Source organism: Dendronephthya gigantea, unplaced genomic scaffold (genome assembly GCF_004324835.1).
Source record: "Dendronephthya gigantea isolate DGI-Jeju-01 unplaced genomic scaffold, DenGig_1.0 000206F, whole genome shotgun sequence".
In the NCBI taxonomy this organism is placed as follows: domain Eukaryota; kingdom Metazoa; phylum Cnidaria; class Anthozoa; order Malacalcyonacea; family Nephtheidae; genus Dendronephthya; species Dendronephthya gigantea.
In genome coordinates this window covers 179,880-205,621 of record NW_021163216.1, presented here as the reverse complement: position 1 = coordinate 205,621, position 25,742 = coordinate 179,880, and the positions used below count along the sequence as shown (strand labels likewise).

At 34.8% G+C, this 25,742-nt stretch overlaps 1 protein-coding gene across 8 annotated transcripts; it reads right to left on the bottom strand.

Moving 5' to 3' along the window:
• Positions 1-1,082: 1,082 nt before the first annotated feature.
• On the bottom strand, positions 1,083-22,402 carry LOC114539557. Of its 8 annotated transcripts, none has more exons than XM_028560195.1 (12): positions 20,442-20,625; positions 17,522-17,645; positions 17,203-17,366; positions 10,326-10,383; positions 9,355-9,433; positions 8,289-8,339; positions 6,667-6,868; positions 5,628-6,205; positions 4,627-4,825; positions 3,657-3,980; positions 2,754-3,331; positions 1,083-2,380 (listed from the first exon to the last, which is right to left on the bottom strand). In XM_028560195.1, exons 4-12 carry the CDS (start codon positions 10,338-10,340, stop codon positions 1,740-1,742), a joined length of 2,667 nt encoding a protein of 888 aa, XP_028415996.1. In that variant the 5' UTR covers positions 10,341-10,383; positions 17,203-17,366; positions 17,522-17,645; positions 20,442-20,625; the 3' UTR covers positions 1,083-1,739. The 8 variants fall into 8 exon arrangements, with proteins under 8 accessions (XP_028415996.1, XP_028415998.1, XP_028415997.1 ...); XM_028560200.1 differs by having other exon boundaries at positions 1,084-2,380; positions 3,657-3,839; positions 17,520-17,645; XM_028560197.1 differs by lacking the exons at positions 17,522-17,645; positions 20,442-20,625 and adding an exon at positions 22,224-22,402.
• Positions 22,403-25,742: the final 3,340 nt, after the last annotated feature.

Here is a 25,742-nt window from a genome sequence, read left to right as displayed (position 1 = left end):
TTAGTTCTTTTATTCCAGGCCAAACATCCGTAAAATAAAGCAATCAAGGCAAGCATATTTTTTGCACTTCCTATTCTAAAATAACATCTGGCGTATTCCTTAGCCGTTTATCAACACACATGACATCATGTAATGTTTGGGTGCCTTTCTCAAACTAGGATTCAAACAGATTACGATGTCAAAATAAAAAGAAATATATTTCAAAATGGTGGTGTCAAAATAACAACAAAAGTGACCCGACCAAAGTACTGGGACTAATATAACATATTTATATGCAAATGTGTCACAGATGCCCCAAGACTACAAACATGCAGCACCGTTAGGCTTTAGTACTTTCGGACCACGAACAAACGAGCACCAATTTGCAATGGTTACTCACTAGACTCAGCGAGTCCCAATATATCATTTTAACAGTGAAATATCAGATGATTTTCTAAAAACACGAATAATTATTATAACTCGAAATTTACATAGCAGGACAAAATCATCAGGCTGGCTACGCCACAGATAAGTATAGCATACATTAGCAGTTAATAATCAAATATTGAATGAGGTCGAGCAAAATATCGCGATTTGTCGGCCGGTGGCGAGCAGGTCAATTATTCACCATCCAATTTTCATTTTTGAGTTCGTTGTAAAATATTACTATGGAAACACGTACATCGAGCTTTTCACACAATATTTTATTTCACTAAGAAACTCGCTTATAACTTACACAAAAATATCATCTGATAATAAAAACCTGGTTCGTTTAACTAACAAAACGTTGATGACTGATTTAGTCGCTTTTTTGGTGTTTTTTGCATTATTATTTTCGCATGACGAAGACAATCCAGCTTCGGACATTTTGGCACAGCGAGTCGCAATTGTCATCTTTACATCAATGCGCATTGCTCGGAGTATTATTTGCAGCTGAGCAACGTTTTTAACAAATGCGCATGCTCAAAGTATTATTTGCACGCAGTTAACCGCAGATAAATGGACCAATCAAAATTGAGAAATAAATATAATTAAATACTAGAAATAATAAATAATATAGTAATAGTTGTTATTTAACAACTATCCGCTAGGTGAAATTGTAAGCAAATTTTTACGTAAAAGCTAAATAAATCGTGTCTTTATGCACTCTTGGGATCAAATTAGTGCTTAATTATGCAACTAAATATCTAATTTCGAAAGAGTTTACAGATTTGTAATCAATACTCTATAGTGTGTATAAAACTGAAAAGCAACACTCAAATTTGAATATTCTAAAATTATTTGTTAAAATATACATGCATATAAAAATATACATATACAACAATATGAACTGTTGACTATTGATTTTTGAGTAGCTCAATAACCCACAATACTTCTATAAATATTTCTATTCAATTTCCACGACATTCCAAGAAAACCATGTAAAGTCTTTCAATTTTTTTAGAAAGACTTGAAACAAAAGAAACAGTTATGCGCTGTTTACGTATTAGAAAATCGATGGAGCCTCTTTGGCAAACCACTGAGGGTGTTGCTAGATCTTAAATTTTCTATTTTAAAAATAAGATGAAGTGGCATTTGTAAAGGAATGGATCGAAGAATGAAGTGTAAAAATGGTCATATTTTTGCCTATTAAATGCTTCGTTAAAAACCAATATCTATCAATATCGCGGTTTCAATCGACACGCGATATTTATTGGGACAAGAATATCAGTCTTAATTTTTTTGTTTTGACTATTTCAAAAAAGTAATGTTTGTTATAATTAGTTTTCAACTTCTTCGCAATTAGTTTTTATGTCAAAGTAGCTATCATTGACAACGAATCTTATCGCAGCTAGTAAAAAATAAATTGTTCTTGGTTTCACTACAATATTTATTGGCAATTTTGCTGTTAGTAACACGTTAAATGCTGTGCCGCTGAATTCAAAATTAAACGCATTATCACACAGGTTTGCTATTTCATAGGAAATACTAGAGTTGTGCTTTCTACGCAACAAAAGCAGGCATCTTCTATTTTCATCAACTAATTCCGATTTGGTTTCCACTCCAAACACGCTCCGGGTTGCCAAGTTTCGTAAAGCATCGGATGTCATCATCGGGGCCTCGTCGCTATCCCTCGGCAAGCAGGTGCATAACTTTAACTCTACACCGTCATCGACGCATTTTTGGTAGCGATTATACAGGGTATGTCTCTCAAACTTCATCAATTGTGCCGAGACGACAGTTTCGTCCGGTATTGATGGTGTCTCGATCAACACCTGAAAAACTTCAACCACATCTGGAAGTGCAGATTCTACTAGAAGATCCATAGTTACTTCCAGTCTTTTTCCGGCTTGCCTTTCGGCATTATTTCTCGTTTGCAGTCCTCGTAGCCGTACGCAAGAACCGTACCTCTTTTTGTTTGCTAGAAATAGGATGTTCTCAAGTTGAGGATAAACGTATATGTTTAACAAAATGTGTGAAAAATCAATTAATAAATTTATATTAGATTACTTATTACATAATATATAATAATAATAATATAATAATTATAATAATTAATATAATATTAATTATTATTAATATTATTAATTATTATTAATATTATATTCATTATTATTATTTCTTCCTTCTTATAGATAGGTTTTCCTAGTTTATATTGTATTCATCGAGAACTCTTGTCATTTTAAACAAGCATCCAGGGTCGACCGCCCGTCACTTATGGCGGACGACTTTGGATTTCAATGACTTTATAATATTGTTTCGTCAGAAGATAAACCTCATGCTATAGACCTTACCTTTTATAAATTGATCCTGTATCATATTATTTAGCTGCCCAATAGCAAACTCAGCTAACCATACGTGTTTCGGGGAGTTATCCTCAACTTTCTGATCCCAGCCTTCGCATTTGCATCTAGTCAGTGGGGTTAAAGGCAGAGTTTCACACGTACGGTTTCTAGGCAACATTGAAAGGATGCCATGGACCTTAAAATCTTTTGATTTCATTTTGACTGGATTGTTTAAAGACATCAACATTTGATGAATATCGAGTGTCGTAAACAGTCGTCGTTGATTTTCCACCAATGAGTGTACTTTGTCTTCGCCGAGTATTGCCGCGACATCTTCCGGAAGTATCACGAACATCAACGGATTCGAGAGTTCAAAACGGCCCTCCACTGTTTTAGCAAAATCTGTTCTTGTGTGTCCGTGATCGGATAAGAATATGGTAAGTGTGTTTGGATCACGTGCGAGATGTTTTACGTAATCTGCAAGCCCAAGGTCGTCGTTATGAATCCGCGTTCCAGAAGATGTGTGTCCCGTTTCCAAGTGAAGATAGTGAAGGATTGGGAGGGAATCCTTTCTCTTACGAATTGCCCTGATGGGAGGGAAGAAATTAGGAGGAGCTACGTGCACGGGGTAGCTTTAGCAGGAAGAGTAATCACTTTTTGAAGTATCGTAGGATATATTCTTAAGCACTTAAGAGATGCTGGAGTACGGCTATCTTTCCGATTCTAACTTATCAAGGGATCTCGAAAGACTGGTCGTTTCAGCTGGAGGTTCGCTCGAGGACAACAAGCTACATGTTAGCTGGGAAAATGGTGTAGCTACTGTTGTTTAAAATTTCATTCATTTTGATGTATCTCTGTTCAAATAAAAATATTTCAGCCAGTCTTACTATATCGCCATCTTGCATTAATTACCTGAGGTAATCGAGGTGATATTGGAGGAAGTACGTACTAATGAAGTCACCATTAAGGCACACTTGCTCTGGTTTATCGAAATCGTTAGTCATGCCATATTTGTCAAGAACTTCACATCCAAAATGAGTCAACCCATAATCGTCAATGTAGTAGCGCTTCCATCGATTATTAAGCTCTTTCCACCTATAGAAGAATATAAATCTGAAACTTATATGCTTTAAAGTCGGGTAGGTCAGGCCTAAAAACAGACATTTAACCGATATACATGATGTCATAACCTGGGTAAATTTGTTTTGTAACTTCGAATTCTCGAGTCGCTGGGATCTAAATTTATAAAATTTGTAATTTGTAAATCAGAAGACTGCTTTTGACGTCGAGCAATTAGATCTCATGAAACTAAGATGGCGGATAGCTTATTAGTTTTGCAAGGGAATATTTTGAAAATTAAATAATGAAGGTAAACAAATTCTATGAAAGACCCCATGAGGTATGTAAATCTGTTCTTTACAACAACACAACCATGATTTTTTGCCACATACTCTGAATGAAATTCAAGATGGCGTCGTTATTGGTGAAAAGGTGAAAAACAAAGTGTAAAATATAATTTTAAAGAGAATTGCAATGGTAACAAGAAGTTTTTGTACGTTTTTAGTAACTCGTTGTTTCAGGATGATTCTTTGCTGCTATTTATACTTTTCAGTTAGTCTGAAATCAACGAGACTCACGCTTGCATTCGAAACGTTCACTCACACTAATTGAGTGTGATAAAAATATTGTTATCAGCATGGAACAAACAAAAATAGATTTTTCCTAATCCATGGAACTACCTAAGGTAAAACTTTGAATATAAAATCAATACAGGCGTTAAAGGGCACGATTCGTTATTCGTTTAAAGATCACCCATATACAATTGATATTGATTCCAATTCAATCATTCCGTAGTCAAATCATTCTGTGCGCCAATCTTTACCTCTTGGAAAAATCTCTCATGTGACTGGGAGTCTTGTATTTCTCCATGTCAGTCAACGTCAGACCATATCTATCATACCAACACCCTTCTTCTTGGAACAATGTTTGATATCCAGATTTCTTGTATTCTCCAAATAGTACAGGTATACCGAGCGACTTACCCAGCTTTCTCTTTGTACTATTAAATTGTTGATTAGTATCTGAAAAGTTTTGAATATTTTAAAAAAATATAACATGTATACTTCTGGCGGAATATGGACATCATCAAGTTCTAGAAACGCAGTTAGCGAGTGGAAATGTTGCCAGATCGATAACTGGGGGTAAAAATATTCACATATTCCTATTTACATAATATGAGAACAATTTATTTCAAAACAGACGAATAATATAGAACAGTAATACATGAATACCCTTTGCTAATATTCAAATAGTCGGAAGCAACATGATTAAAGAAAATATAAGAACATAAGAAAAACAGGAGTTAGCCACTATGAAAAATAAACCTTGTTAAAAGATTTGTAATCTCATGGAAGTTTGTTCAAGCACATTAAGTTTTGTCACTGCATTATAGAAGAGGTGTTTACTATCGACGGGGGGTATATTTGACCCTTCAAACCTCTTCACGGTTCCGTTATGTGATTGTTTAAAAGTGTCCATTCTTTTAGAAAGGTAAAAACGGTATTGACTCCAAATTTCATGTCGGAAAAGGTTGTTAAAACTTTATTTAGGGTTAGCATGAATTTGTATGAAGAGCAATAAAGATCGTGGATGTTAAAACCTTGACGATATCTTACATAAAATTTTATTATTCTGGTAAGTGTAAAATTATTGGAGATATTGCCAATTATATTTCTTACAAAACTGTAAAACATGCATTTATAATAATGAAAATTTGTAATTAATAAATAGGCGAATAAATTTAATAAAAAACCCAAAAAACTATCGGCGCGCTAGTATATACGAACTCATTTCTTTAAGTTGTACATCGTAATTCTTACTCACCTGTGGTAACTCCAGAGTACAGAGGTTTACAATTATCTGTTGTATGTTGACTGATACTCTGAAGCAGTTCAAAGTCTAAAACCGTCGCCGGTATGCTGTCGTCGTACACCACTTGACGAAATGCTTCAATGGTCCGTGGCATTGAGCGATAGAAGTGCGGTCTGGAAACTGAATCTATTACGACGATATTTATGTTTATCTTCTTATTGACCTGCTTTCTTCTGGAAGACAACCATAGCTTTCTTGGTAACACCAACACTTGTTTCAAGCTACCGCATTGCAAAAACACAAAATTAAAGCCATTTTCCATGCTACGGTGAATGATTTCTTCTATTTTAGCATCACTAGGGGAATATTCCCATCGAACGATTTTTCCATAGCTTGGGCTCATCTCCCCAATGTATGGCTTTCGCGGGAAACAAGTCGACCAATCACACTCTAGACTGAAACCTGCTGCACTCTTATCAGCACTGATTTTGCATAGACTTTCATATTTTGTTTCCGAACATTGTCTTGGTGAATGTTCACTGGCTGAGCCATAGATTTCGTACGCTAATTCACAGTGTCTCACATCGGGTCTAGAGAAACATATTATAACGTAATTATTACAATTCACAACCTATTTTTGGCTAAAGGGATTATTATCAAACGGGTTGATGGTCTCCTACGAATGAAGTCATGTTGCATGTATCGACTAACGACTATCGCAGTGAAGGCAGACATAACTTGAAAGATGATGAAGTAACTGAGAATTTGTGCTCATGCAACGCGTAGTTGTTCTAAAATGTATTTTTGCTGTTTCTGTATCATATATGTATATGTCTGATCTCAGGCAGATTTTCACACGAAAGATTTTCACATAAAAGGATGCCTATTCGATTGTTTATTATAAAACAAGAATTTCGCTTCATAATAAAACAAGAATTTCGAAATTTGGAATTTTGTAGGTTGGTCACTTTGGGCGTCAGTTGTATTAATTTCATAGGCCCAATGGGCATCAGAACATTATCAAAAGTGCGTGTCAGCTAAACGGCATTACCTATGAGGCTTGCATGTTATGTCGTAATAATCGTTTGGATACATTTCCCCTCTGATTGGCTTACGCACACCCAAATATGGGCACGGATCGTCTTCGGGAAACTTTCCTTCCCTCTCAATGTTTAGAAGAGCATCGTTCAAGATTTTTGTTTCATTTTTCCGTCGCTTGTACACCCTATTTGAACTCCACATTTCTCGATACTCTGAGAATAAATTGTTTAAAATGATAAAAAAATGTTTAGAAAATATTGCGCATATTATATACAGACGTTTACGATATAAGGTGGTTTCCGAAAAAAGTATGTTTATAATTGGCCAATGTTAGCCAATCAGGGACATGACTAGTCCCCAAACTAAGTAACAGAGAAGAAAGCAAGGGGATTCAGTTTTGACGGTCCCTTTCCACATAATCGTTTAATAGCGATTTCATATCCTTATTATCCAGGACTGGTTTTATTGCGTTTAGATTGCCAAAATGGTAGATAAAGTTGAAAAACGCTCTCATACATCTTGTGAATGGCTGAACCGGTTCCTACTTCTCCATGGAATACGTATTTAATGTATGGAGAAGTAGGCTGTACCGGTTCAGTCATTCGCCAGATTTTCAACATCAAAATATTTCAGCTCAGTTGTTCAATAAATAGATCATTTTGTTTTCCATTTTGAGCTAGCTTATGCGCCGTTCAAGCTTAGGGGCTGTTTATATGAGCCCGGTTACCCGAGATTCAACGAAGCGTGAGATGATTTTGAAGTATTAAAATGAGCAGATGCATGATCCTGGCAGTCGTATAATCACCACAACAATAGCATGTGCTTATTTAGTGTCAGAAAGACTTATTTCAATACCTCAAAGTCCTCTCACGCTTCGTTGAATCTCGGGTAACCGGGCTCATGTAAACAGCCCCTTAGAGTTTGTTTAAAAGCAACGAATTGTCATGCATTGCTGGCCATTTCCAATTAATCAATTTCCAATTGGGTTAACCCAGTGAACTGAAATAAAACCTGTAACGCTAACTTGGTCGCATTCTTTGCAGTGGCGTAGCCAGCCTGACGATTTTGTCCCGCTATGTAAATTTCGAGTTATTATAATTATTCATGTCTTTAGAAATCTATTGTTTTCACAGTCAGTGAACACCAAAATATTAGCATAGCGGGACAGATTGACAGGCTGGCATGCTACTGATTCTTTGAAGCCAAATTTGAAGGTAGTTTTTCTGAGGTTTTGAACGCTTGGGACAGACATAGAGAGAAATTATCTTTGCATGTATAGAACTATGTAAAATACAGTCATTTGCCAATTTTTATGAAATTTGATCGAGAAACAGAGCAAAAAACTCAATATTAGGCTTCAGCCAAGTATAACAATGAACTATAGGAGTTCCATAGCGTTCCAGGTTTTATTACAGTTCATTCAGTTCATTGTTTTCAACTTCATTAAATTAATGACGTCTGGTAACGGTCAAAATATTACAAGAACTTGCGCATGCAACCGCTACCACTCCTGACGTCATGACGCATATCCTCAAGAATTCAAAGCAAGAAAATAAAGCTTTTTTATGGTCCTTGAAATTGGAAAGCTAGTTTCAGCCAGTTTAATTTAATGCATGCGGTTTAACACGTTACCTGTTTCACGGACGAACTTTTGCTTTATTTGTAACTTGACTTTGGAGCTTCCTAAGAAGAAAGAACAACCGATATGTGTAAAAAAGTACACTGTGACCTATATAGCGGGAAAATTATACAGTTCCAACCCGCGTCTCGAATGAATCATATATATTTTGTACTTCTCTCAAGGTGGCTTTCGTTTTTTACTTAACAGGAATATCTTAGCACCTTTAGAACGGGCATATAAGAAGATGTCGTTAACTATTTACGAGGTCAAACATTTGGTACCAATTAAGTGACAGATTTGTATAATGTATATTAATTACTTATCACGCGTATAGAACATTCATTATTCGGGATTTCACCTTGTTCTGTTTGAAGGGACTCTGATATTCTTTTCTACATGCAGGAAATCTTTTAAGGATTCTCCAGTAGCGAGGATTCTTCAGTTTGAAATGAAGCATTTATTACCGAATATATAGTCAAATTTCATATACCCGAATCAATTCTATTCTATTCACAACAGTGTTCAATATTGATAATCATGAAAATTGGGAATATACGTAAATATCTGGTACATTTTCATCCGTAACTATTTTATCCGTACTAAACCTAAAATGATGCGCAGTGTAAATTTAAGGCTTTAATCTCTCCCTTTATTCAAACTAAAGCATGTTAAAATAATATTAATCCAGTGAGTTTATGTCAACAACAAATATATGACTTCGAACAAATAAATGAATAAACGAATAAATTTCGTAGTCTTAAAATTTTTAAACAGTGGTTGAAAAAATTTCCTAGAATCACATAAGAAAGACATCAACCTGATCTATTTCCAAAGAAATAAGGATCCACTGTTTTATTTTGGACGTCACAAAGCATTTTTGTGCTCGCGACCGATGAATACAGAGATATTCTACGCAAAAGTGCATAGTCAGTAAACAAAGATTAAGTTGTATCAACGTAAGCCATGTTTACAGTACTTGCCTGGACCTATTTTTGTACTTAGCTTTGTAGTTTAAACAGGATTTCTGACATAGATCTTACAAAGATATATTCGTTATATAATATTTACCATCATTACCTGTGTAGAAAAGTGTTTCTTGTGTAAACAAATAAAGAGTACAAATTGCAACAGCCATCAAAATCTTCATAGTTTTTTTCTGCAACAGAAAAACATCTGTGAGTGACATATTTAATGAAAAATATCTCGGCCCTTCGGGTTTAAATTCTCACACGAATAGTCAACATTTTGACAGCACGTCGATTGTTTTCAAAATTTTAATGATTGAGATGAGCATATATAATCTAGATTAAACCTAAGTAATTTAGCCTGTAGGTACACCACGTAAGTATTTAATACGGCAAAGCTTTACTTATCGACTGTCACCATGCAAACATACAAGAATATTAGATTAAACCTGATATTCTTGAATTGGGGGTTCTCTTTCATAAAGGTTAGCTTCAAAAGTATTTTGTTTTCAGCATGTTTAAAACGGTTGAAAAATCGATATATCCGGAGTATAGCGCTATCCAGCCGTTGTACACCGGCCCAATGTACTTATTGTACATAAATAGAGAATAATACATGGATGCTCGAAAATATGGAATTTATTTCAAGCGTGGAGAATGATATTGAACGTGTGAGCGCAGCGAACAAGTGAGATATCATTCTCAACACGGGAAATTAACCCCATATTTTCAAGCTCCACATATTTTCGTTTTTAATACATAATATAAACCAGTTTTTTTGAAACGCTTTTCATCCCCCGGGGCGCGTATACCTGATTTCTGATTGTTGGATCAAACATGATAATCGCACATGTGTTATTATTAATGTAATTATTAAATGAGGTTGAACATGCATGATATGAAGAATTATCAAGCCGAGGTTTGTCGTTGTCCAAGCTTTGTACAACGGAAAATAGGCGCTGGATAAAACTTATCCGCTGGATAGCGGGCATAGTAGCGACGTATTTAATTTCGAACAACGACGTCCGCTGAATTTTCGTTAATTATGCGGATTGAAAAAAAATAGCAAATGATACGACTTACCTTTAAGGAAATCATTTTCCTGTTCTTCAGAGGCAGTTTTTGTAAAGTACAGTATAAGCTATAAAATTATACAAATAAAAAGAGATAACGTCAAAATTGCGTTTAAAACTAATAAGCTGTGAACAAACAGCAAGTGAACTAGAGCAAACGGCGTGAAGTGAACTACATTTAACAAGAAGATATTTGCTCTGGAGTTTACTCCAGCCATAAGCTTTTGAAGCGTAGCGAACCTAAAAGGTCTAAAATGTCGTTGGACATCAGACAGCAGATCGTTTTTAAATAAATACACAGAAATTCAAATGCTATACAAGCAAACCGTTCGTTTGTGTTCACAATTGTAAATATATTATATTATATTCAAAAACTCATTAATAATTCATAAGCATTTTAGCCAATGAAATCAACCCTAAGAAGTCACGTGTGTTGGCTTTATACGTGCAAAGTACCATGGATACCAATTAATGACATGACATGATATATGATAATTTTTATGATATTTTATGATATTATATGATATTATATGATATTATATGATATGCTAATATGATATGATATATGATATGATTTGATATGTGATATGATATGTGATATGATATGATCAGGCCTCGGTCTGATGTTCACAGTACAGACCTCATGCTCGGTAAATAATCAGTTAATAACTTAAAACGTGACATGGAAATCTGTTTTTGAAACGTTCTTTCAAACAGCATAAGAAAAACTGTCCCACAATTTGGAATGCGATTACTGTACCACAATCATAAGAAAGCAAAACTTTAATTTTGCCTTTCTCACGATGAATTTTTGCGGTACTTTCAAATTTCTCAACTATAGATTGAATAAATTAAAACAACATGAAAAGCAAGTTTTTTACAATTAACAGACCATTTTAAGAATAAAATCAGCCTGAAGTTAAAGACGGTCGCCGTTACGAGGTCTTGCGCATACAGTTTTGGCTAGAAAGGCTAATTAAAGTTGCATATGACCAAACAAGCTCTTCTATTATTCGAAAGTTAAAATATACAGTGGGGTCAAAACTTTGAGTCCGGTTGATGATTTCTCTTAAATTGCAATAAATGATATGTTGTGGGTTGGAAATTTGATATGTTGCTTGGAACTTGCATGTGCATGTGATAGTAATACCTCCCATATGTTTCTCATTAAACCTCGTGCATGTTATTTAAGTTGCACAAGAAATGCGGAATAGAAAATAGCAGATAATCGAAATCAACAATGAAGGAATGTCTCAAGGTGAAGTTATGTACATGTGTCGACGAAACAGTTATAAGGAATGTATTGAATGAAATGATGACTGGGAGAGCAAGAGCAACTCCTGCAAAGGAAGATGAAAAGGAAGTATAAAGAAAAAGAGGTCACACAAAATATTAGAACAGCGCCAATCTGTGTTAAATCCTATAACATGATTGTATGCACATGCAGCGCCGTCGTTATATCTATGTGAAAATTCATAATGATTGGATAAATCATTCTTTGTTCAATTTCATAACAGTTTGACACGCGATCTATATAGATCAGATGCGCGTGGAATATTTGCGCTTGAACAACAAACGATTTGTTAATTTAAGAAAATCATAATCTTTTCTAATCTAATCTTTTCTAAGAAAATCATAACCTAATCTTTTTTTAAGCGCATTTCTGATTTTCTTAATTCGTAAATTGCTTCTTAGAGCATTGATGAGTTGCAAACTGCAGTGGCTTCTGTATTTTTAATGAATGTCTCGATATATAATTCCTGAAATGAAAACCACCCCTTGAGGTGTTATTTTTTTTGCACGGTGATGCCGATGGTAACCAAAAGTAACCAAATTTATTGCAGCATACCATTAAAACAGAGGCTCTTCATCTGTAATTCAAGGTTAAAACTTTATAATTGGTACTATATAGCTATAAAAGTTTTGTTTGCTAAAGTGGGCCCTATAAAAATATAACGTCACTATGATACAAAAGATACGGTAGCAACATAGACTTCTAATATTAGCTGGTAGCGTATTAAATATAGCTAGTAGCTGCTGAGTGTTTGAAAGCCATGTTTCTCTTGGTACTTCAATAACTGGAACCCATGCAGGAAGATCGCAAATTATAAGCACTCGCATCATGCAAGAAAAGGGACAAATACTTGGGAAAATTTAGTATTCTTGTCATACGCCATGTAGTCTGATTTGCCTAAAAAGAAGCAATATATTTCTAATTATTACATACACAAGCGCCAGATATGAGGTATGCTGCAATTTCATTGGTTGGCTACTAGACAGATATTAGCTCATATCTGTCTAGTAGAGAAAGTAAACAAAATGGCCGAAAGATTTGGGGAGTTGAGTGAAATAGAAATCCAAGCCTAGTTGATAATAGCACACCAAAATGCACCGAAAGGGCGACAAAGTTTGTGTATATAATAAAACAGTACGCGCCTCGTCGGCTATCAGCTCATATACGACTCGAGTTCGCAGAATAACTGTTAAATGTTAACAGCAATCCTGAACTTGCTCTAAATATCGGGTCCATGCAGACTTTCTTGAAAGGTCAAAATGGAACAACAGAGAATAGATCAACACTAAAGCAATTTCACAATCGAGTTTGTTAACGCGGGTTGGGACGAATTTGAAACCGTGCTCAAAATCGTCCGACTCAGGTATTCACACGGTAAAAGTGGATATAGATGGTCCCAAATTCGTTAAGTCTCGTGTGAACGTAGCCTTACATGGAAATGACAAGGAACAGACACGCCGATGTTGAATTATCCATGTCTGTATCAATTCTCAACAGAAGTTGGGAAAGTTTAAACTATGATAAATTATTTTAATATTTCCAAATTTTACTATTTACCAAGTCTTGTGATAAAAATTAGCAAACATATTGAAGTTCAATATTTCCTAGTCGTTTTATGCAATATTAATGTATCGTAGTAATTTAAAGATTTGCCAAAATAAACAAAAGGTATTTACATACATGTAACCTGTACAGCCCTGAAGAAGTATGTCGATTTTCGACGATTGACGAAAATACTGGTTAAAGGTACCAACATTGGATAAATGTCTTTGACAAAATCTATGGCGCTTTGACAAAAATTTATGATGCTTGTAATGGAATTCATGTCCCTAAATGTTGCTAATATAAAGAAATAATATTCTTGTATGTTTGCATGGTGATTTAACTTGTAGGTACACCCCGTAAGCATTTAATACCGAATAATTTTCCCGTCTAAACTTTTCTCAGTTTAAAAAACATTCAGGAGTTTCTCAAATATCAACAAGGTCATGGACGGGGCAAGGCTAAATATTAATAAACAAAATGTTTATCGTAATTTTTACTTGAGTATACTTTATTAAACCATTACGTATACGATACCCTTTTTAGCATTACCCACTACTAACAACTCCTCTCCCTAATAGTTAACATGCACAACTCAACAAAACGGGCTACGAATACACTCATTAACTTAATGTTATACGCGTTTAAACTGGCTCGCTTGCTTATTGGTCGAAACGACACTCATATAAATTTCGTCTACCATACGTATATAATTCATACGATCATCACATGCGGTGGCAATGTCATGCCGTTCCAAAACAAACGTACAGACTTGTAGATGGGGAAGAGAGCAGTGAGTACATAATAGGTATTAGGTGATATATACTACAATCGTGAAAATGGTCATAGTCATAGAACATAGAACATAGAACTTCTGCATGAGCATACGTGGGGGGGGACAAAGATTCAAAAACAATTTGTGAATTCCTAATTACTGCCATTTACTTCTTAAGCCAACCTCATGCATGCACGCAATATGTATGCAGGGCATATGTAAAGCACATCCTCGGAAATACTAAAGAATTGCAGTTTTACTTCAAACCACAAGGGATAGTTACCCAAAACATTCTCACAGCGTTCCCATAAACATTTTAATGATTTGAAAACCTGAGTATACTGAAAAATTTATGGCAATTGCACTCAATTTATGCATAAAAAAATTGTTTTCTACTTATTATCTCTACATTATTACGGAATTGAACACAATACATGCAATAAGCCGTTCCAGGCAAAAACAACGTTCTAGAAATACCTTTACGTCAAGTAGTAACTGTAAGAAGAGGAAATACAGACTGATCGATCCCGACCATGAAACTCCGAACACACAAAATTTTGAAACAATACTCTTTTGAATTTCGATATGAACTCTTGGAAATGTTGCTTAGGAGCATGGTTGTCAGGAATAGTTATTTGAAAAAGCTTCCAAGTAATATACTCACTGTAACGCGAGTGAATGGCTTATTTCTGCATTTGACCTGACATATAACCTTCTTCTACCAATTCGTTACCAGCACTCAACACAGATTTATGCACAGAAAATAAAATGTTCCTAAAATTGTTGAGTACTGGCGGGCAATTGCAACTAAATGTAAATTATCTGCCACATCTGTAGTTCTAATAACTTAGAAAGCATTGAAGTATTTGCATAAATATAGAAAATGGGCAGTTTAATTTCCATAGTTCATTGTACTTCATTGTTGTGAATGGCAAAGTCTGTTGAAACAGTGCTTGGCGACCAAAATTTGTTGAAACAAGGCTTAACACAACTAAATACTCGTACGCTAACGTTAAGTTGCATGTGCATGTTAACTAGCTATAGCATAAATTCGGCTGTCATAGTAGGCATAAGTAATACAACAGTCGTAGCATGTTTATCGCGTCGAATGCAATTCAAATAATAGTTAGGAAGGACGATAATGAAGCTTAATATAGGAAATATCCTGTTACAAATTACTATTAACAATTGTAGCATATGCATGAAGACGTGTGATTAGAGAAACAGTTTAACAGATTACAATGAAATGTTGAATAATTATGTTTTCAATGAACCATGTGGTTATAGTTTCGTTGAACGTTAAAAGATCAATAAATTTTTTAAGCAAAGGAAAATTTTTTACGTATTCTCATCTGCTAACGTGCTCAGCGTCCAATATCTTTTTTTTTGGTTGGACTTTGCATCTAAAAATCAAATATTTGACTCTCTCATGCCCAGACCTTGGCGCACCAGCAAATCGAACTCAAACACATTTTCTCGTTTCGATATATAAAATGCAAATTAGGTTTTTTATTGGTGTTAAACTTTAATGAAGTTGAAAACGGTATATTATTGTACTGATATATTTGAAGCATTAATAAACTTCGTTTAATCGTTTTTTACGTTCGTTTCTGGTGTCTTTAAACGCATAATGAAGCAAATATTGCATGATATCAAGAAATATCGTCAGATCAAGCTCAATGTCAATGTTATCAGCTCGATATTCGTTTCAGCAGATAATAATGATCTTTGGTCTGAATAATTCTTATTACTATATACACAAGCGCCAGATATGAGGCATGCTGCAATTTCATTAGTTAGCTACTAGACAGATATATAAAAGGGAGTTGAGTGAAATAGAAATCCAAGCTTTAGTAAGTTTATTTGATAATAGCACACCAAAATACACCGAAAGGGCGACAAAGTTTGTGTATATAATAAAACAGTTATTCTGCATGCTCACTTTTGTCGTGTTTTCTATCAGCTCATGCATATATACGACTCGAATTCGCAGAATAACTGTTAAATATCGTCAGACCTAGCTCAATGTCAATGTTATCAGCTTGATCTTCGTTTCAGCAGATAATAATGATCTTTGGTCTGAATAATTCTTAATATCATGCAAACGCCATATCCTATTAATTGTTTATTAGATCGTCGTATTTTTAAAAGTATATGAATGTCAAAGTGTAAGGAAACCGTTTGTTTACATACCGATTTGACCTTAAAGTACACGCTGGTAAACTAACAAAGCCGAAACTAGAGCGATAATTGGGAGGGTGAATATTCATATATTCTGTTCTGACAGATTTCTATTGAAAACATAGAAAAACATATGTACCCTCCAATTATCGCATTTCGTTTGGGCTCTGAAACATCCCGGAAAAGACAAATTAGTGAGTCAGTTTACACTTCATGATGTCTTTGGGACAAGAAGAAAGATATAAAAATAAAGAACATTTGGATTGTCACGCCAATCGGTGGTTTTAAAACACAAAGAATCTTTGCCATTTACGCGTGCATGCACATTAAGAAGACTTGAGATGCTTGTGACAATTCTGCTATTTTTCCCAAAACATTATATATTATAATATATAATTGTATATTTGTATATTTGTATGATATCTCTACTTATATGTCATATCTTAAGTATTGTCAGGTATATTACTTATATATAACAGCAAGTGCTGAAATATTTTTGATGTCAAAATAGCGATGGATAAGTTCATGATTGTTAACTATTACGAAACATATCGATCTTCACACGCCCACATGTAATTCAGTCGCTTGTATAAGAATTCCTCGACGAAATTTTCCCTGTTTAGTTTTTAATTGTTTTCATACTAATACTAAATGAGTCATACTAATCTTTCTGAAATTATGCACGGTGAATTAATGATTTAAGTCATCAATTATTTATTCTGTGGATACTGTAATTCTTCGAAATTCAGTCAGTGTTTGACTGCCTATTTATAAACAACGCATGCAATAATAGCTAGAAATAGCTAGAACACTTTGTTGCATTAATTATACTTTAACGGTTTCAATATAGGTTGTATATGGTTGTATAACACTGATCTTTTAGCGTCCAACAAAACTATACCACATAGCTTCCTCAAAACATATTCAGTATTTTATTGCCGTAATCTATTAAGGTGTTTCTCTAATTGCGTATTCATGTATAACATATGAAAGGTGAATTTGAAAACTCTACTCTAGCAACATGAAATTGTAATTGATACACCGCTTCAGGTACTTAAACATATACCTCTCATAACATCTAAAAGTTCATTGTACCTTTGTCAAAATGGTGAATCCATAGCTTGACCACGAATCTATGCTATTCTTATTTTCTTCATAATGATATATTTTCACTATTTAGACCAGTAGCGTATCCAGCCTGACAATTTTCTTCTGCTATGCTATATTTGGTGTTCATTGGCTGCGGAGACAATTAATTTCTAAACAAATGAATAATAATAATAACATGAAATTTGCATAGAAGATTGTGTTGTCAAGTTGGCTACGCCACTTTTTTTGATTTCCTGTGTGTCGGCGGAGGCGAATACGGAATTTTATTGCACGACTGTTAACTATTACGAATCACAACTCACACGCTTTCAGTCGCTCGTAATATAATTCCCTGACGAAATTTTGCATGGTGAATTCATGATTTAACTCATCAATTTATGTCTGTGGGTACTGTTACTCTTCGAAATCCAGTAGGTGATTGACTGTCTCTGAAACAAGGAGTGCAATAATAGCTAGAATACTTTGTTGCACTAATTACTTTAACGATATCAATAATTCCTATGCATGGTTGTCTAACATTGATCTTTTAACATTCAACAAAACTATACCACATAGCTTCCTAAAAACATCTTGAATATTGTATTGCCCTAATCTGTTAAACTTTTTGTCTAATTACGTATTCATGTATCACATTTAAGAAGAATTTGAAAACTCTAGCAACATGAAATTGTAATTGATACGTTGCTTCGGGTAGACATATACTTCTCATGACATCAAAAAGTTCATTGTACTTGTGTCAAAATGGTGACTAGCTTCACGACGAATCTATACTATTCTCATATTTTGGTGTTCATTAGCTGTAAAGATTTGTCGCTTCAATAACGCAATAACAGTTTTTTTTGTTTAAACTATCTTCAAATGGGGCTCTAAAACTTGCCTAAAGTAAATTTAATAGGCACATAAAATTATTTCGAGAACAACAATGGCGTCACTCGGTTTAGCAAAAAATACAACGCACGCAGTTTTTTTATGATAATAACTTTTTTAGTTAAACGATGTTGAAAAATGCAATAATCACACAGTTATAGTTGATTTATTGTGTCAAATATATAAAAATAAAACTGGGTTGAAGTGATTTTAAAAGGTTCCAACTAGATACATGTTCTACGAGAACAAACATAGTGACATTTTAACATCAAAACACGACGCATGCGATATAAGATGCTATTTGTATGTGGTCAAAGAAAATTTATAGCTTTGATTTCAAGTTACAGGGTCCCAAAACACTACCTATAATTTTATTTATTCTTTATGCCAATACTTCCAAGACTGGAATAATGAGCACTGTTTTCAGTCAAGATAAAAAATGAAACGCACTTACCTTGAAAATTTATTCGACTTTCTGGTCAGGTAGAAATATAATATTTACATTTAAAAAAATCCCTCAGAATTTGCAAGCATATGCTGTATTTATTTTGCATTATTTTTTCTGAATAAAGAGCACGGTTGCATAACAACTTAAAAATTGATGTGATAAAGCCATATCACGAATGGCGCGTCAGCATCTTGAGTGCCTTAGCTAGCGTTTCCAGTCACCATCTTCTGGATTGCCTATGGTTTTACAAACTTCATGCTAACTCAGCAAGTAGTTGCTTATGAGCATTTCCTTTTAAGCATTCAATGTCAAAATTTGACAGTGACAGTGGTGTTTCTACGAAATTGTTTGTCTGTATCTAGATAAATTATGTCATCGTTAAAAATGACACATTGTTTGCCAGGAATTAAGCTTCTGCTTTCCCCAAAACAACGAGACTTCGTTCTTAAGTTGTTTTGAAATTTAATATGTCGGTGGAAGAGGGGAGATAAATGTTTACACTTATAGCAAATATATGATTTTCTTAATTCGTACTTCGATTCACATTATCTACAGTTCTCGTCGACATTCGGTTGAAAAATTAATTTTTAGAACATCAATCAGTTACAAATTGCGATGGCTTATGTATGTATTTTCATAAGAACTACTTAATACCGTAGACTTTTTACCTTCGAAAATTAAATGTTCAAATGAAAATTACTTTTTCAGGTGTTATTTTCTCGTTTTTTTTTTGCACGGTGATGGTGTGCGAAATTCTACATTTATATAGGACAATATCCCAAAGTATCCACATATATTATAGGGTGCATTATGACGTAATTTATACGCCCAACTTGCTTTCGTCTTCGCAATGTAGATGTGGTGCACTAGCTGATTGGAATTTTGGGAATTTTCAATGATTTTGCCAATTTTCCGACGCGCTATTTGATTTTGATCACATGATACGGTAACGTCACCACTGTATACATTGCCGTTCGATCAAGTTTAGATATAATTGGGATAGAAATAATTTCATATCGATATATTATGTGGACTTTAGTTGTATTTTAATACCACAGGTAGATAATATTATACATGTACCTGCTTCTATTTCCTCGCTTATCTAACATGTGGTTGCGTGTGGACACGCGCACGTCACACACGATTAAAGAATACGTTTAAGCTTAACTTTGATATTTTAAGCTATATCATTATATTTTCTATATGCATATTGATATTACTGTAAAAGTAGCACGAAATTAGTTGCCGTAAAAGAACTTAAACTGATGTCGTGACCATGTGATCCGTTATAGTGTCAACCGGGTAAAACCCAGCATGAGGCATTTACATTAGCGAAATATTACACAAATTACATTTTAATATAGGGTTGTAAAATGAACAAAGGTTTTTATACAAGCATGCACGAATTCTAAAGTTGAAGTTCGAAGTCATGTCCGTATGTAAACAAACGTTTTGAACTTCTCAAGTTTTTTAAAAGCGATGTGCTGTGTAAAGTTCTAACAACATTTAGTTCTCAACGCTTCCATAAATATGAACTATACAGTGTTCCATAAGCTTCGTATGACAAGAGTGGTAAGACGCTCGAGTTATATTAACGCCAGAGCAGGCGCGTTGCTATCATTAGTCACATACCTCCAAATATACTTCGTCTATACTGTATTTATTGTCTATGAGTCCGTAAGGTAATACATACAAAATCTAATTATTGAGAATCGATTTAATCAGGTGGTTGAACTATAATATTTTAGAACTGAACGATAGTTGTGAGAATGTTTGTTCATATAATATATATTCAGTTCTATGCGACGGATTTCTCCAGCAACACGGACATGAAATAATCTAGTGTTTTAGGTCATTAGGACAACGTTAGTTAAGGAAATTCGTTCAAAAAATAATTAATTTGGTGTACCTGAAACATGTAGATCCCTGATCGACGAATGTGCTCTGTATTTAAGATAGTTACAATATAACTACCTTAATTATAACCATAGCAATTCAAATATTGTGCTTTCGACTGTCGAGACTTGAGTGCAACGATCTCAAGGAACGCCCCTCTGGTAGAATCCATGCCCCCTTCAGAAATCCAGCAATGTACGCAGATATTAAGTCGAAAATTATTTTTATTTAACAAGCTTTGCTTTGAAGTATGAATACATGCGTATTCAGCAATTTGCATACATTTGCAAGTTGAAAAAGTCTATTGTGTGTATCTAAAACCAAATGCACACATCAAGTATAGCATTCTGTCATAAAATATATGGTATTATAGCGAAAAAATTATAAATAACTGTAAAAACATACTTGTTTCGAACATACAAAGTTGTTTTTTGTTTGCGGACAAAAATAGCTAATTCCACTATATTTCAAGAGTTACGGGAGAATTTCGAAAGGGTTGGGATGCGTTTCTGTTAGACATGCGTACATATATAAAAGAAAATTTAACTTGCATTTCCTGGGTGAAAGTTGAAACTATATGATCTATATCATTATAATAAAGATGAGCAGGTTACTATGATTATGATCATGAGGCTTACTACAATATTCTAAAGACCCTTTCCCTTATGTTAGAAGTCGGTGCGGGCAATCGTAAAAACCCTCAATTGTTCTCGTATTAACTTTGGCTTTCACGTATATGAAGCGTCGAATATTTCACGGATTTTTCACGGATTTTCCACGGAGGTTTTCAGCACTACAAACTTCAAATCATTTGCCCATCGTCGAACTGAAAGAAGTCATCCATTTTAGCCTTGGGGATTAGACAAGTATGCAAAACCGTATCGAACAGAACAGTGTCGTGCCTTAATTAGTTTCCTGAATTGTTAATGGCCGCCATATCGATCGAAAACAAGGGTAATTTAATATTACTCCGACTTGAGCGACGGAGTTGAGAATTTGCCTCGGTTTTGTTGTGTTTTTGTTTGTTTTTTTAAATATTTTTCGTCGTCGCAAGTGCGTGACCGTATTTATCTACGTCAAAGTTTTGTGGAGCACAGCTCGAAATCTTTGCCCCGAATATTCCGATGCGCGATTTGATTTCGCACGCATGACATGGCAATTCCTCCAAGACGACAATACAACCGTTCTTTTGATGCTGTTCGATTACGTTTAGACTTAATTGGGGCAAAAATATATTTAATACATGTAGATTCTAGTCCTATTGTAATAATATTGCTGCTATTTCGCCGTTTAACAAGATGTGTTCGTGTACGGGCGCGTTGACACGTCGCAGTTTCCACAGGATTGAAGAATTCGATCAAACACCGGCAGCACGAGTAATGTAAATGACATTTGGGAACACATTACACATGCATATTACAAGTTAATATAAACCCTTATGTTATAATATAAGCGAAAGCTTTTAATATAAGCGCGAATTTCAAAGTGTAAGACAAAGTAAACGATATATCATGCGACGTAATTGATCAGAATGATAGTGATCAGATTTAGGGCATCGAACTATCGCTATAATTTATGTATTAATCCCCAACCGAAGCCAGAAAATGTTAACATTCATTGACTATAAAGGCGGCTGAAAGCCCTTTCCTTCTGAAATCTACATTATCTCAAATGTATAATAACAGTTCTGTCATTCAGTTAATCATTAACAACGTAGTAAATTTGAAACAGCAACAAGAACCTACGTTGGATTTACTGAGTATGAACAAGTACATTAAATATTAAAAAATATTACCTGAAAGGTAGATTTCTGACCTAGAAACACTATCTATGTCGTTTTAAACTGTGAAGAACCTGTCGGAGGGGTTCTTGAAAGCATCATGCAATTGCATTCCTTGGTGGCACTTCTAGCAATTGAATAAGTTCATTTAAGATGTGAGCATAAGAGAAAATACTGTGTACGGCGAGGATCTATTTAAAACGAGGCTAAAAGCGGATTCCACTTACAGCGAAATCGTTCGCTAGCGAAATTTTGCATATTTTCTTTTGAATTTTAACAGCATAAATAAATTAGTTTCTAAGTGTTTTGAGGATGGATTCTAAGTGTATTGATTTGATTTATTCGAGATTAATAAAGTGGAAATCGAGATTCCTATAAGTTCATTTCAAAACTATAGCTATTATTAAGCTTAAGGTTGTATTTGAAAATACTGAACACATGAAAATACAATTTAACTACGATTTGGAAAGTTAACGATGCTATTGAGGATGATTAACTTTAACTACGTTTTAACTATGATTAACGCTAACTACGTTTTTATATAACTGGCTTAACTACGTGATTAAAGTTAACGACGTTTTAACTACAAAAAAAGTGATTAAAAAGTGATTAAGAGTTTTATACAACCGGCCCCTGCATGGCACTAAACTGCCGTATTATAGTCTATAAAATTGGAATATTTTAAGAAAACCTATTTGCAATTAGTAGTCCCAAATTCTTCCCTTTTTGATGAATTTCAACCAATAAATTAGTTCATTTAATAAAGATTTCATTTGTTTTGCCAACAAAAAATGATCTTGTCCAAAAGTACATACGAGTGACCACGAGTGACCACGAGTGACCACGAGTGACCACGATTGATCACGAGTGACCTTGAATGACCACGGATGACCACGAATGACCACGGATGACCACAAATGACCACTGGTGACCACGAGTGATTTTTTTTGGATTGGCTATCTATAAAATTGGAGAACAGTTAAAACGAAAAACAGGGAAAGCTTTCTTGGTTTAAGACTTGGTTTTAAGTTTGAAGTTTTGTGTCATTTTTCTATCCTGGTTCCTCTGCTTTTCCGTCTCCCTGATTTCCTTGTTCCATTGGTTTACAGTTCCCGGATTCGTATTTCAAAGATAGACTTTGGTGATTGAAAATGGGACTGAAAAAGCTATTTTTGTATCGAGGTATGCATGGGGTCACTTTTCCCGCCCGGTGAAGAGTCACAAAACAAAGATGGCGGAAAGTCTTAAGCGCAAGGAATATAGTCCTAAAAGGCTTGAACTTTTTACAAGATATAAGCGTCGAGGAGAATTTAAATGCAAACCGATTGTTTTAAGTGATGAGTGCGAGGCCGAAGGCAGTTTACAGTCTACACGAAAAAGACTTAGTTTTAGTTTTAACGATGGCGACACTGAGTCTAGTGAAGAATGTGACGAAATGATAAAAACAAACGATAGCAATGAACAGTGAAGTAAGGAATTGAAATGACCCCGTTTCCCGCTTTTTATCAACTACCTTAAACTTTGTAATGATGTTAAATTATTGAAAACATAGTGAAAAGAAAAGGGTCAGGGGAGTATTTACATAGTAAATCACAGTCTTAAAAATAGACAAACGGACAGGTCAGGATTTGCTAGTGATTTCTTCTCTCTTTACTTTTCATGGGGGCCAGTTTTTTTGTTCGCCCACTGTATATTTTACATGATATTAATTTATAGTTATATATTGATTACTATATTCAAAACTGAAAATGAAATTTTTTAGACTAGTTCCAGTTATTTTCTGAATTATGGGATTACATCAGTTTTCCGTAGAACATGGACACGGAAAACTGGACATCAACTTTCTATTTAAAGCAGCGAAAATTTGGTTTTTATATAAGTAGTGCTTGCGGTAACAAGTAAAAGATTACAACTGTGCTAAATATTTAAATGAAGTTTTTTTATTCGGGTGTACAATTTCTACCTCCAAATTGACTCCTGGGTGGTCTCTCCAGGTTTAATTGATGCATATTTTGTCTGCGTAGCTCCAGTTATGGTAAATCGCGTGGTAGGGGTAATCTCGAAGGGCTTCCTTTTCTATATCTTAAATACCCTCGCGTTTTCTTTCGTAGATTTTAGTAAACTGCTAAACCCACGAAGATAGGCACCTCGTACCCAGGGTGACAGGGCCTTTTCTCTGTGGTCATTCTGGGGGAGGGATACCCGCTGAGAAAAGACCCTGGGTACGAGGTTGTATCTCAACAAGCACTGCTTTACACTTGGTTTCGATGCAACTGCTGTATAAGAAAACACTGAATGTTCACCTGAATAGTATATATTCATCTAGTCATTCCGAAAACAGGATCACATTACAACCTGAAAACATGTTAGGCAATTTAACAAAAAGTTATGAATATTATTCAGATAAAATTTTTGTTTTAATTGTATAGGCAATTAGTAATTGTTTTATTGTCCAGGTTAAAGGCCCAGTTTCCTACTACAAAGGCAACCGAAACTTGCCACTGCTTCACACGAAAAGTCCGGATCTTGAGGAGATAATTAAATTATGTAAGTTTGGTCCGCAACCAAAAATGTTGTGCAAACAAAAACCTTTGAGAATCCAGGAAACTGCGACATTTGTTATTAATCAAGGTAGTATTGGGTTAAAGCACCCATTTGATCTGGATGCGGATGATATTGCGGGTACTTTTACCAAGAAAGACAGTGTCCAATTTTACGAAATTGATGGAGTTCGGAGGTTCATGTTAAGGCTAATTTCCACTCCGGAAAACGAGCAGCGGATCGGATCGGAGCGAAAGATAATCCGTGCGTACGCCATCTGTTGAAATTTTTGGCTTATATTGATCCGAAAGCGTCCGAGACCGGATAAAAAAAGTTCAAATAGTTTTGATCCTATTCAAAATCACTTCATGGATCGGACCAGCTCGGAAAAAAATCCGATCCGCTGCTCGTTTTCCGGAGTGGAAATTAGCCTTTACTCGCGATAGAAAAGGGCAAATTGATGCAGGGACATTTAACCAGAGAACAAGCCAAGGATGGAAACCTTAAACTGCTAACATTCGCAAATTACATGCAGTATTCCGAAGAAGAGCAGTGCACAAGGAAACATTGGCGAAAGAAGGGTCTTCTTTCAGCAGGGTTATCATGTCTATCATGTCTGTGGAAGAATATAACAATGTCAAAGGAAAAATCGGAGATATGAAGATCTACAACTTGCTCTATCCTTACATTATTATACACTACTACTTCACTGGTGGCCATGTTGTTCCCATCCATGGCCAGCCTCATGTGAACGCTAAGTCAGTAAATGCCACTGAATTCCGACTAAAGGAACATTCAACGAAAGTACAATTAAGAGAAAATGCTGCCAGTGATATGAGAGCACCTAAAACAGTTGCCCAAGAATCAACAGAAGGGATACAATTGTTGGAGATTGATTCAGTTTCGACCATTGTTAGGGATCCAAAGCAGATAACAAATTACAAGTATGTGTATTTTCGAAATGTTTATCTTCTCAATTTTCTTGCCATGTTT